The 14,638-nt window shown below is 37.9% G+C and overlaps 1 protein-coding gene across 2 annotated transcripts in view; it reads right to left on the reverse strand.

The window, feature by feature from the left end:
- The window catches only part of LOC129724998 (calcium-activated potassium channel slowpoke), a 119,927-nt gene that overhangs the window by 58,072 nt on the left and 47,217 nt on the right, over positions 1–14,638 (reverse strand). For both annotated transcript variants that reach the window (XM_055680359.1, XM_055680368.1), the window contains exons 8-9: positions 7,200–7,310; positions 6,512–6,617 (exon numbers count right to left, since the gene is read on the reverse strand). In XM_055680359.1, the coding sequence (XP_055536334.1) occupies positions 6,512–6,617; positions 7,200–7,310 (217 nt within the window). The remainder of the gene's footprint in view (positions 1–6,511; positions 6,618–7,199; positions 7,311–14,638) is intronic.

Raw genomic sequence — 14,638 nt, forward strand, 5'->3', positions numbered from 1 at the left:
ATAAGTTATGGGCACCACAACGTTTTATTTAATGATTTCAAGTATCGTTTCTAGCATGTCATTTTGTCATTATAGAGTTCATTTACATTACATTATCGTTGTATAATACTTGAACACTGTAGTGTGACGTGAAATAATTTATTTAAACTTCTCTCTGTTTGGCATTGGTTAGAATTTTGCATATTTAAGTTTTTTTTTTCTGCAGAGGATCTGAAAGAAAACGTAGAAGAGTTACCCTAGCTTAACTTAAATCAGAGCTTATAATGCTTTTAGAAAATATTATCTGCGGCATACTCGAGTGTCTATTTTAAAGCACACTTAAAGCGTTCCGTTATCAAAATTCTTAACCCAATTATGAAAATGCCTCTTATTATTTTGTTTTATTTTTAGTCGGCCTAATTTTACTTTGGGTAATTTTGATGATCTAGCATATCAATCCAACCCGGTAATAACATCAAATTAAGTTTGTCTAAGTCCTAAAAATTTTCCTGCAAAAAATTGTTTATTACAAGCTCGATAGTTTATCTTAAAAAATCGTTTGTATTTCAAAAAGCCAACCATATACGAAGTTCTTAATGCTTGACACGTGAGCCTGATGAAAAACCGCTGAGATGGTTGAATTTTTAATTTTTTTTCCTGGGTCAGAACATCCTACAACGAAGGTTTCTAGTGTTCAATATTAACTACTAAACAGTATCTAACGTTTGCGGTAAGAAAATGGATGAAAATGTCAGATTTTTCATGGGTTTACTCTGACACGCACTGACGAAACTACCCATGCAGCATCAATCATAGTAACTCATGAGTCAGCAGAAAAAAATTGACAGCTCTATCAGTCGAACTCTGTGATGTAAACCGCGAAACAGGCGAAAAGTTACTCCGTTCAAATGTGTACGCGTTTAAAGAACAGCCGCATCAAAAATGGACATCGTGCGGCATTTCGTGGACACCACATACGCCTGTTCCGACATTTACAACATTTTGGCACTATTGGAAAACAATCAGAGCATTGAAAGAAAGGTCCATAAGTTGCTGAAAAAGAAGACCGCGGAAAAAGTGGCTACATCGGTGCGTGCGCTCCTCCCGGCCGATGCAATCCGCCAAACAGTGGAAATGTACTGGCGAACATAGACATACATGTTAGGAAGCAGCAGTCCCGTCCACTAGTCTTGGAGCTGCAGGTAATGACGCAGCGGCAGCGCCTGAATAAGATGGTCAAGCCGATTTTCCCGGCAAATCACGACGTGGTGGTGGTGATGGACGACGAAACCTGTCTCACCCAGGATGGCAACGACTGGCAGGGCATTTCGTATTTTACCTCCCCAAGAAGGTAATGATGCTGATCCCCGTGGTTCTGTGGTTAGCGATGTCGGTCGGCCAGCTCTCCCACACACGGTTGTGATGTCGGGTTCGATTCTCGATCAGGTTGAGGATCTTTTCGAGCTGAAAATTTTCTCGACTCAGCACTGGGGTACTGTGTATCGTTGTACTTATCCTACAACATACAAAATGTGCCAAAAACAATATCGATAACAAATTCTCTCAACTAATCTAGTTGATCGAGACCGCTATTAACCCTCCAGGCCAGCGTGCGATATTGAAGAAGGTAGTGAGCCTGAGGTGAATCAATTTCACACACCAAGTTTCCCAAGAAGGTGCTGCTGTGACTGACAATCAGCGAGAAGGGGATGTCAAAGCCGCTCTTTTGTCGCTCCGGATTGGCCGTGAACGGGGAAATTTATAGTACGAAGTTCCCGGAAGTTGCGACGTTCATCAAGAAATACTATAAGGCCGAAGACGCGGTGTTTTCGACCGGATCTGGCGTTGGCCCACTACTCGAAGCGATCGGTGGAGGAGATGGAGCGGCTGAATATCGATGTGGTAACCAAGTTGGCGAACTCGCCCAACGTCCCCAAGTTGCGTCCTATCGAGGATTTTTGAGCAAGCCTGAAGCGTAAGATCTACTCCAACAGTTTTGTCGTGGAAACTGAGAAGGAATTGATTAAAAACAAAGAATTAATGGTTCACGCATGTCTTCGTCCGTAATGGCGAATGCTCCGGTTAACTGCCGGAAGGCCGCACGAAAGGGCATAGAATTTTTTTGCGAGTAAGCCGACATAATTACCTTCCATTGGGAAATTTATCAAACTCAATTATCTGTCTTATTTATTTTTGTGGCAACATCCGAAAAATGTCTATTATTTACCGCATATGTTAATACTGCAAAACTTGGAGAAAAAACTCTCCATAAACTTAAGGGGTAATATCAACCAAAATTTTTTTTCTTGTCATTTTTTTATTGGCTTAAATTATGCTAAAACTATCCTACAATCAAAATCTACATCGCCCAAGTACTGATCTAAGCTCAAAATTCGTTTGAATCAATTTTTACCGAACAACTTTCATGCTCCAAAAAAACATTTTTCGTTTTACCTTTCGAACATTTACATTTTTCGAAGTTACCTATGATCGATATCGTGTTTCAAATTTGTAGTATAGAGGTCACTGCATCAAGTTTCGACCGTTACAGCGTCTCTACAGCACGTGTTCACTCACAAATTCCATTTGTTTAATCGATCAGCCGTTCTCGTTGTGTACGTTCTTTGTTTGAGTTTTTGATACTTTTTACTGTGAGTTATACTCAAAACTACTTAAATATGAGTGACAAGTTTGAGTTTTGCGTGGGAGCGGACGCCAACCGCGTCAAAGTCACTGTGCGTCGCATATCTGATACCGCGAAAGAGGGTAGACGCAGCCTTAGATCAGATAAAAAAAAGGAAGATGAGGAAGATAAAGCCCAGAAAGGACAACTTCACGGCACAGGGGTAGCTGACTGAAGTTAAAAAAATTATTAGGGGCTTTACTGTTGCGATTCTTAAGATTTATAGCAATTTGTAACTTTAAACGCGTTTTTCTCAAAACCATGTTTTCAAAATCGGCGAGCAGTGAAACTGAAAAAGTTAACAACCGATTGAACTGAAATTTTAACTGTAGCTTCTTCATTAGACTATCTAGTGAAGTACACACGATTTAAGCGATTGATTATAAGCAATTATAATTATAAACAATCAAAGTCGTTTTTTTTTTGTCTAACCAGAACTTTTTTTCCAAACTGTTGCCATTTTGCGAAGAAAAATTCTAAAAATATAATCATGTGTACTTCACTAGCGATACTTATGTAGATAATGAAAAAAAAAAAATGTTTTAGTTGGGAACGACTTCTACTGCTCGCCGCGGAACAACTTAAAAAAGCGGTTCACGGCAATCGCTGCACAGCCGCCATTTTGTAACAAAAATAGCAATAAAAATATTTTTTCTAGTCTGCAAGAGTTGCTTAATCCAATGATACATTATTTACATCTCTTACATCTCAAATGTCCTGTAAAAAAATCATAAAAAAGCCAGCCTTATTTTTTGAGCATTTGGTAGATATTACCCCTTAATGATTTTCAGATATGTGTACACCAAAAATGCGTTCTGCCTTAGTTGATACCGGTGTCAGAATTCATTTCTAATTTTCAATTTACATGATGATCTTGGAAGAACTTACCTACAGGAACTGTAGGTAAGCTCGAGGACACTGAAAATGCCAAATTTGTTGAATTTTGTCACTGGTGTGACTGTTTTTATATTATCTTGCTCACTCCCATATGCATATTAATTTAAAAAAAAACTCAGACTCTCGTGTGATGCCGCAACTATCATTCCTATCTCCTGTGCAGTACTTCTAAATTCGTCCGTTTTGTTGTTATACGTCATTTTCTTATTCTTGTCAGTGGGATTTTGCTGTGTCATTGTATTCGTAGCAAATGTACAGACTTATCCATTTATATTTCATGTGTTTATTGAGCACAGCTGGCTCCATCTTGTGTCTAAAATTGTATTTTGAAAACTTCCCTTCATCCGCCTGTATGACGGTGGTTTTTTTTACCACATATCAAAGTCTGCTTAGTACATGATATGGTGCTGTGTAAGAGAGCCTGGGGTAAAGTTGGTCTTTATTTTATAATACTTCAACGCACTACGTGTGAAAGCTACAAAAACCAATGCAATCAGGGCAAGGGAAACCAGTATATACACAAGACAGTTCAACTAAGAAGAAAAGATTAGAGTAAATAAAAATGAACAGAAATTAACTTGTAGCAGTTGTAGTAGTAGTATTTCCAGTTGTAGTAGCTGATGTTTTTTTTTGCTGTTATGGATGGAAGACAATTCGAAATCGAACATACGCAAGTCAAGAAAGTGTCGTGTTCTTCTGTGTTTGTTTGTACTGTTCAATAGTGTTAGTGTAGTGTGCTAACAAAACGAAATGTTCGAATCGAATAACAAAAAACGCAAAGTCGATGTTGATGGGTAGTGTTGGTTTCTTTCTGTGTGTTTGGTTGTCAATATGCTTTACCTTGACCCGCTGTAGATCGATCGGACTCATAATGGTCCCCTGGAAAAACTCCACGGTGGTGAAGTGGCGCTTGAACAGACCTTCCAGCTCCAGATCGGGTGGTTTACTTTGAGGGGGAAGTTTCGATTTTCGATTTGGGTTTGATCGTTTTTTTTTTGTTTGGATTCATTGATACATAACGGGAATAAGCAACGGAATCATTCGGTTTTTTATTATAATTAAGTTTCATTTATATGATTTGAAAATTGTTTTTTTTTTGTTATTTACGCAAGTTCTCGATAGCCGGCGATCGCGACCAGAACAATAGAACGAAAACGTTATAGACAAAGCGTTTACGTTTAATACATACAACCCGAGAGAAAAATATATCGCGAGAGATTAGTGATTCGTTTTGAAATAAGTGAAATAGAAAGTAAAAAGAAAACACAAAGGATTATTGTTAGTTTTAGGTTGCAAGGTACAACTGAAGGAACAAGTATGATTCACGCTTCGAATTCACTTTAAAAAGGGAAAACTTTAATTTTTTGGTATTCACTCGTTTCGGTAGCATCGATCAATTATAATATTAAAACGATTGAACTTTAATCTATCAAGTTCATCATCTGAAGCTGTGGCTGCAGCTAAACGCTGATTTGGTTACTTAGTAAGTATTAGTTTGAGTGAGGAGGAATTTAAAAAAAGCTTTTAACTCTTATTGTAGTATTGTAGAGAAAATTTAGGCAAACTGGTACTTAGTAAAAGACTTTTGTCAATCAAGTTTAAAAGCAATGAAAAAAGTTAACTCGAGATATTGTTATGAAAATAAATAGAAGTTAAAAATTTTGTGTGAGAAGAATGCGGCATTCCAAAATAATCTATAGTTTATTGCTGATACATTTTAGAAACGAAAATATAACGGAAGAGAATGCGAACAAATGAAAATATTACAATGAAGTTGAAGTCGAACAGAGCATTGGAAAAGGAAAATTATTGTTAAGTAATGGAAAGATAGCATACCTTTATCATGCGATCAAAAAATATATGGCGATGGTAAGATACTCCTGCAGGTGCTCACTTATATAACGCTGGAATATTTTATCATCGATGACAATAATTAAACATGAATTTTGTTACGATTCGGCAGTCCTGTACAGTATTGCTTCAATTCGCGAAAGCCCGAAGCAATACCGATCGCGAAGCGGGTAACTATGCGGAGCAGTGCTGCCAATCTATATTGCATAGCCACAGGCGGAACGAAACTCTAAGTAAGCGAAACAACAAGTTATTGAGCCACTATTTTCTATACGATTTGGTGGCTATGCAAATAATGGTGGCTTGTCGCCATCAACATAAGTCGGGATCTTTGGTCTATGTGCTGAAATATGTACTTCTTTGTTGGAGATTTCAACGAAATCAAGATGTTAAGCACTAGGATCATTGGACTTCATTCTTGAGTTTCTTATCAAGAACTTTGTAAACACTGAATGACATTGTTCTTTGGGTTAGCTGGGCCTATAGCGTCCATTGCCAAAAACGATATAATTTTCATAATAAAACATTAATTGTCTTAAGTTTCTGTTACGTTTCAACATCCAGTGTGTATTGATTTTCTGTGGTAGGTACTTCAATAGTTTTTTGGCTTACTTCCTGCGTCGATTAGGGAAAAAACGGATCGAGCGCGGAAAATGTGCAGTTTTTCAGCTGCTATTAAGCGTGACACTTTACGTGCGATGAACGAAAAATAAATTATGACTTCTAACGATAACGCTGCGATATTACTGGCTTCACTTTTACTGATGAGAGGCGGTTATGATGGTGGTTATGGTGGTAGTGGTTACAGTGGTTTTGTTGTGGGTTGGTGTTTCTTAATTGCTCAGAATATCCGGTGCTAATATGTGCGCGAAGTGTGTGACTTTTTTTAAACTGTGTTTGTTGTTTTCAAATGAATGGACGGTTGATAATGTTCAAAATTCCACTTTTTTACTTCGTACGATATTTTTTTTCCGTTTGGAAGTAAGTGTCGTCGAAGAACTAACATTCATCTTAGAGCAGTGCTCGCTTGTCCAACGAAAGAAAATTACTGTATTTTTTCTGTTTTTTCGGAAGAATATATGAAACTTTTGTGGGATGTACCTTAACTCGCTCCAAATCGACTGCGTTCATCATAGTTCCCTGAAAAAACTCCACCGTTGTGTAATGTCGCTTCAAGAGACCTTCGAGTTCCAGATCAGGCTCCTTTCTACATTTGTATTTATACAGGTATTTTTGGTTTATTACGTTAATATTTTGTTTATTTTAAACGAGTTAGATATAGAAAATTCGACAGAGTCAACAAAGCGGTGAAAGAAAGTCACTACGATGGCAGAGTGTGATCAGGATGGTGTGAAGATGGAAAACTTAGCATATTGAACTTAAAATGAGTAGTAAGTGAGGAAGAAGTAGAGATAGGCTCAAATGAAATGGATTCAGGGACGACAATAGTGGCAGATTGATGGAAGTTGCTCATTAATTTGGAATGACTTTGTTGTACAGCTTTGAAACAAAACTCGGTTTAAAATTACTTTAATATTATAATTGATGAGTAGCACGTTTCATCTTGGCTCGATTATATATATAATAATATTAATTGTTCTTTCTTTTAACTATATACGCATGGCAACAACAGAAACGGATATGAGGTATGTAGTGACTAATACAAGAAAGAGGAATTGTTTTGATTAAAAATTCTAGCTTATGTAGATTAGCGCGATTACCTATCTAGCATACAACAGAAGAGAAATTAAGGTTAAAGTACGCAACTTGGCAAACAGGAATCACTTACCGATGTAAAAATACCACTTCCACGTCCACATCCTCACGATCTTCGTGCAGAAAATCCTTCAGGAAATGTGACACCGACTCGTACGTTATATGACCACACACCACGATATGTCTTTGAGGGATATAACACACAATCACATAAATCACAATCAAGATCACACCAGATACGTCGCCATAGAGGGTCACCCACGCCGAAGAAGGATCGTAGAGGTTGTCCAGGTTGTGTATTCATAGGAGCATTTCCAATTCAACACATTTCACGGAAAAACGGGTAGCGTATAAAAAAATATATATTAGTATTTTATAAAATGTATTTTTTTATTTAAAATCAACAATTCTACACGAATGAAAAACACAAAACATTTGTTTGAGGACACAATTTCGATGGTCCCACAACAGCTTGGAAACAGAATACAAACTCGGCCAACGCCGTTCCAAAGCTTCTGAATTTGGTCACATCAATTCACTGGTTTAGCAAGTTTAAACAGCTTAGCAAGTTTCAACATCGGCAGCAGTCGGCTGCACTCTGTTTCCAAGCGTCGTAAGCAACACTGGTTTGTTAAAACTAAAAGCTTTTACAGGATTGTTCAGGAAGTGTACATGAAACAGAACAACTAAAGCAATTGAGAAAAGATGGAGTGGGGGTGTGGGAGCTTAACGAAAGAACCCAGTTACTGAGAGCGGTTCAGGAAGTATAAACGAATAGAGTATAACATGAAGAAAAAAAAAGTTGGACAGATCGTCTAATTACTGAGCCGATAGTTGTAAGGCATCAGATAAACACATGAATGACGATTCCATTGGTTTGTGGGTGAAACACTAGTGGAAGTAGGGCAGTACAGAGTTCACTTCATTCTGGTTTGGCTAGACCAAGGATTACACAACACGTAGGTGTAACACAGAGTTCATGCCGTAAGTAACAGAGGAACTAGGCAGGGAAAGGGGTAGTTTGAGTTTTGTATGTGAAAGTAAATGGGACTGAAGTTGGGTTATTTTAGTCACAAACGAAGTAGTAAGTCCTTTTATTACTCATTAGATTGAATTGGTCGAGGTTCGTTTCGCTAGGTCTGATTGGTTTCGGCTTGAAACCAAGGGATGGCATAGTTTTTCTAGCCAGTTTAGGTAAGTTAGTGTGAAGAGGAAATTGCTTGCCGCTCTTCCGCTAGCTGCACTTATGTCAAGTTCTGGAGATACCGAAAGGTACGCTAAGTATCTAGCGCCAATCTTCGTTAGTTGTTCGATCAGAGAGATTTCGTCCTCGCTATTTAGTGCCGAAACTTTACGCGATCTTATCGACTAATGCTGTGGCTTTTGATTGATTGTTTCTGCTTTCCAAAATGTTCCATTTGAACATCAGTTTCATTAGTTGATTATGATATCGAAAAAATAGAAGTTTTGTGCATAATCGTAATTCATAATATATCTACAGTTTTTTTCCGATTGGTTCATATATTAAATTGAATTCTTAACTATGCAGATTGCTGCCAAACAAGCGGCGTCGATTGAGAAAATTTTGCTTCGGACGCAGAAATGCGATATTGTTGTGTTCCTTGGCATATTTCTTTTCTCTATTGACGCTTTTCTACTACTGTGTGAGATACATTCCACTACTGTCTACGATAAAGCATTGTTTCGAACATTCCATTCGAACTACAGTGTTACATATAAACTAGATGAAACTATCAGTACTGAGTGGATCTACGGTTTCAAATCCAGGTGCGTTCATGCAGATATGGCTAATTACTACAAGCCGAAACAGTGGTAATGTATTATTCAATTCGTGCTCATTAACACTTGCATCGGATGGAGGTTAATCAGGTGAAAACACACGCTACCGGACAGAATAATGACAATCCTACAGAAAACTGTTCTTTACAGCAGGAGATTTTGCAGTGTTTTTCAACGTATCATAAACCGAAATAAAGAAACATATACGTTGTTTAAACAATTTTTTGATAAAATATAACATATACGGTACAATTAAAAGAATACAATTATAAATTATTTTTAAGGAATAATCATCATTATTGTTATTACTTATTTCCGATGTTGGGTAGTAGTGCGATTGCTTTTGTGAATTGTTGTGATAAATCGAAGATTGAAACCTGCATTTATTTAGAAACTTTATTGTTTCGACGAAAGATGGCCCAACCCATAGGAAACTTTTAGTTTTCGTTCTCTCTGGTAAACGAATCTCTAATAGGTATACAATACAACGTGTGGCTAATAACGGGTGTTACTCTACTGTTCGATCAAGCATTCGGTGTATTTAAACGTATTTCTAAGTAGCCTAGGAACGTACACATTCAGAGAATAAGTAATTTCTTCGTATTTTATGTTACAGCCCGGAGATGTAATTGACATTCTTCCATTTTACGGCAGGTGACAGGCGAGTAAAACTCAAATGACGATGTGCACGTAACACTTTTGATTTGTTCAGAGGTGGCTCTAGGAGAAACCCTACCGGTAATTTCGCGTGCCATGCAGACTTTTTTATACAATAATCATTTGCGATCCGCGATATGCACCAGAAACTGGGAAAATTTTAAGTAGAATCAACCTATCAAACTATATGACTAATAGCCGTTTTACTTATAAGCTATTAATCATGAATGAATTTTTTAAAAGAAATCAATAACGAATCAGCCATAGTTTTTATATATGCATGCGAGAATTTGAAAAATTCGTGAAGATAAATAGGCATCCAACATTGAAAGGAATATTTCCAGAAAATCTGCGCGAATATGAGGGGACTCCAGTTTTATTCTGCAATTTGTAGGCAAATCTGCATATCTGGTATCCCTGCCGCTACTGTCAGTTGCGGTGGATAAACGCATAAAAAAGAGAGTGGTACAACTTTAAACCTGAGTAATGTACCAGCCACTTAGTTTTGAATATTGTAACCAAACCTAGAACTGAGTTTCTTTTTACTTATAATTTGGGCAGGGCATTACTTATTTCTTTTTGCTCCTGAGCTCTCATCTTGAAAGGAAAATAAAAGCAACAATCACTCAGAAGCATCAACTGATTCTACTCAATGTTCGACAGTAAAAAACTGAGTTAAAGTTCTTCAATCTATGTGCGTCTGGTTCTCCGATGCATGACGATTATTAGAGTAGGAATTTAGGAATAAAATACATATCTATTCTACACTAGATCTTTGATACAAATAGAATACGCGGATGATGTTTGTGCAGAACGGAAAAAATACATCTTGAAATGTACAATGTTCCAATCTACAATTATAAAATTGATCAATCATTTGTTATCTGCAGTTGATTGCATTTGACATTAAAACGTGTTTAGCAAGTAAAAAATGTACAATTAGCAACTACATTGTATAGGATTTTTTTTTGAACAACGGACAATCTATGAACATTTAATTGCATTATCTCGAGCGATAATTTAGCGAAAACGTTTTATAAACACTTGTACCGTTTTTGGTAGAATGTTGTATCACAAACAAACAGACGTACCGCGGAATTTATTTTCGTGGATCAAAGTAACGGTCAATTCAAATGAGTTTCAGTTAGGCGGAATATTCTCGCCGCAGCGGTGGTGGCGCCGATGTGCTACTTCCCTTTGAACTCAGTTGACAGTTATCGTGCGCCGTGCTGCCAAAAATAGCAGAAAGGTTGAAAATTTAACTTTTGCGGAATACATCCAATAGGTGTCGCACAAGTACCCGTTTATTTATGAGACTTTACCGCTTTATTTTGTCAAGCACAGAATTAGATGGATTTCACATTACAGTAAACTATTTTTTTCTACGCAGGTTACTTTTTTTAATTACTCAAAAACGGCACAAGATATCAACCTTATTTCAATTACGTTTTGCGTTTTGGGCCAAAGCGTCACAACTTCAGACCTTATCGTTAGCCTAGATAAATTTTCGAAAAGAGTATGCAAAATCGCTTCTTCGGATTTTTTTTTTCATATAAACCAAGCTTGCTTACAGTACTTATACGACAAAGTGTACCATAATGACTAAAATACTTTAAAAAAAACTGCAGAACTGTCTATGGCTCTGCCCAACATGTAATTTTTCATCAGTTTTATATAAGCTTTTAGTTAACTGACTTGTAAATAATACAAAAAAAACTGTGTTTTTTGTAACTCTCACACTTTGAGAATTGGCCTTTGTTGTGGTGCGTCTTAGCCACGAGCTTGTCTCGTAGTCGTGGTATTTTTTTACATAACATTGAAATATGTGTATTTTAGAATAAACTTCGTCATAAACATACACTGTATAGATCTTGCAATCATCCTGCTCGTTCAATGTCGCTTAAAAATGATTAGATGCGCTGTAAATGCTTAGCTGGTGCGTTTTGTACATTTCTCCCCTACATAAACATCTTGATGTCTCAGTAAACTTCCGTTTCGGGCGAACGATCAGTTTTGGGAACGTTCAGAAAACTGCTGTTCACTTTGAGAGTCGGTGCGTATCAACGGTTCTTGCATCTCTAAAAATAACAGGAGGGTTGTGTGCAAAGCCACGACCGCAAGGTTGAAGTAGAATACTTCTACAAGAAAGATAACCCGGCTGCTTGCGTGTCAGTCATTATTTCTAGTAAATAAACGTTGACTAATCAGATCAATCGAGTTTTGCGCTTCAACAAGGATTGACCATTTCCAATAATATAGTAAGTTGCTTGTCATGGTTGGGACTTGACAATTTTTAAATTTTGAGATGAATTTTTTCGGATGTCGTGCTCATGACTGCAGGAAAAGATAATTCAGTACGTTCTGAGACACAGAGATAAAGTTAAATTTATAACTTTTACAAATTCAAAATGTGAATTAACTCATTAGAAAATATTACCTCTTCAATCAAGTTTTTATTTCATCCTGAAAAGGACAATTTGTTGTTCATTTTAGTATCGGATGAGATGCCGATCATATCTTTGCGTTATCACTGACAGTGCGAATAAAGTATTCCTTGTGATAAAATAAACAGTGAAAAGCTGATTTAACACTTAAAACTAGACGGCTTACGTGTTGTCAAAATGAGTCATTTTTTTATTCAATGCATTTACTAGTGCCCACTATGGCACAGAGACTGTATTTCACTAAAGTGCCTCACTGCATCAGCCGCTATCGATGCTGAGATCCGCTGCAACTAGTGCGCTATCCATAGCCATGCCACAGTTGTGGCCGCAATACGCTGCCATTGGTATCCACTGTCCCTGCATCAGCTGGCCCAGCTGCTATCGTTGCTGGAATCCGCTGCAACTAGTGCGCTATCCATTGCTACGCCACTGCTGTGGCCGCTTTCCGCCATCGCTGATATCCACTGCACTGCTAGTGCTGCTGCTAAGGGAGGACGATTGCTGTTGTCGCTGTCTAGAATTATTATGAGCGGCTTCGGCTAAAACAGGCTCTTTCATAGGCCAAATAGCATGTTTAAAATTGCAAGGTATATGATTCTGTCGACCGTGCTTGGGAAGCAATCATATAACAACCAATCAGAGGTCGAATTTTTCATTTTGCCAAGGCTTGACTATTTTCAATAGTACAATAGTGTGAATAATAAAATTACAATTATCTTCTTTTGGGAAGAATCTTAGAAGATCTTCCAATCTATTGCTGCAAGAACGAAGGAAATCCATCGAATACTAACCGATTTATTAGCATTTGAAATTGGACATATTTTTCACTTTTTTCGGTTTTAGATTTTCATTTCACATCCCTATGTAGCCGAACTTCCTCAGAGAAGTATTCTAATTCAAAACCGTCACAAACTGAAACAACCAATAGCGAGACTTATTGAAACGCTGGGGTGTTCCACGACGGATCGAATCTTCACCCTGCGACAGATCCTCGATAAGTTCCGGGAGTATAACCTGCAGATGCACCATCTGTTTGTGGATTTTAAATGGAAATGGAAATCAAGCGTGCGGATAGCTGGCGAGACATCAGTCGCGTTCGTAACGTTAGATGGACTGAAACAGGGGGTGCGCTCTCTAACATACTGTTCAACATCGCCCTCGAGGGTTCAGTACGAAGAGCAAACGAGCAAAGAAATGGTATGATCATGACGAAATCTCACATGCTTTTTAATTTTGCGGACGACAGCTATATCATCGGTATCGACCGTAAGGCCGTGGAGAAGGCCTTCGTACCTTTTAAGAGGAAAGCAGCGAGATTGGGACTTGTCGTTAACTCTGCCAAAACGAAGTACATGGTAGCTGGCAGGGAGCGTGAGAGGTCCGGAGGCGTTGGTGCTGAAGTGGAGATTGATGAGAAACGATTTGAGCTGGTTGATGAATTTGTTTATCTTGGTACGCTTGTGTCATGTAACAACGATAAGAGTATGAATATGAAACGACGCGTTGCAGCTGCAAACAGGGTCTTCTACGGACTACGTAACCAGCTAAGATCCCGTAGTTTGCAAACTCGCACTAAACTAGCGCTGTATAGGACGCTGATACTCCCGGTGGCCCTTTACGGACATGAAGCATGGACGCTGAAGGAAGCTGATCGACGAGTGCTCGGAGTTTTTGAGCGTAAAGTCTTGCGATCGATACTTGGCGAAAAATTAGAAGATGGAATGTGGCGCAGGCGCATGAATCACGAGTTGTACCAACTATACTAACATGCTGATACAGTGAAGGTAATACAGTGTGGCAGGCTTCAGTGGGCTGGACATGTAGCCAGAATGCCAGACGAAAGAGCCACCAAAACTATCTTCAACGGAGAACCAGGAAGTGGCTGTCGACTTCGTGGTAGGCCTAGAAGAAGATGCACGATCTGCTGGTGTACATGAAAGTGAATCGATCAATTAATATTTTCATTAATCTAATCAATACTAAGATATTTAGTATTTATTGCTGGTAGCACTGCTTCCACGATAGCAGTCTTCTGAAAAATATGACCAATACCAGGAAATGTCATCATGACGATACCAACTTCGGTTGAAACAACCGCACAACCGTACTGGGAGTTGTTCTCCAGATTTCAAAGGGGCTCTATCGATGAAATCTTTTGCTCAAGGAGGGACCCTACCCTGTAAAGTCGAAAAATATTGAATTTTCGTGATTTTTTCCTGGTGTTTAACTATAGTGAAGTGTTCGGGTATTTTAGTTATTCATTGAGGTGTATTTGAAGATGTATTTTGCATATCGTGTATGTTAATATAGTGAGTATATATTACGCTGTTGGTAGCTGGGAACGTGGATGCTCTCTCTAAATCAGTTTCTAACTGGTGGTAAGTTTTTCTCAGCATCTACTTAATCGATTTGGTTGAAATTTTGTTGGAGCATGTAAAAACCGATTTTCTAACTTGTTACATAGTTTTTGAGAATTTCAAAAAATTGTCAAAATAACGACCATTTTAGTAAAAAAAATTTTTTTTCATGAAAAATTACTTACTAAATTACTAATTAACGGCTATGTAACAAGTACGATAATCCAAGCTAAAACACGCTAAGACAAAATTTC

The sequence above is a fragment of the Wyeomyia smithii genome, chromosome 1 (genome assembly GCF_029784165.1).
Source record: "Wyeomyia smithii strain HCP4-BCI-WySm-NY-G18 chromosome 1, ASM2978416v1, whole genome shotgun sequence".
Classification (NCBI taxonomy): Eukaryota; Metazoa; Arthropoda; class Insecta; order Diptera; family Culicidae; genus Wyeomyia; species Wyeomyia smithii.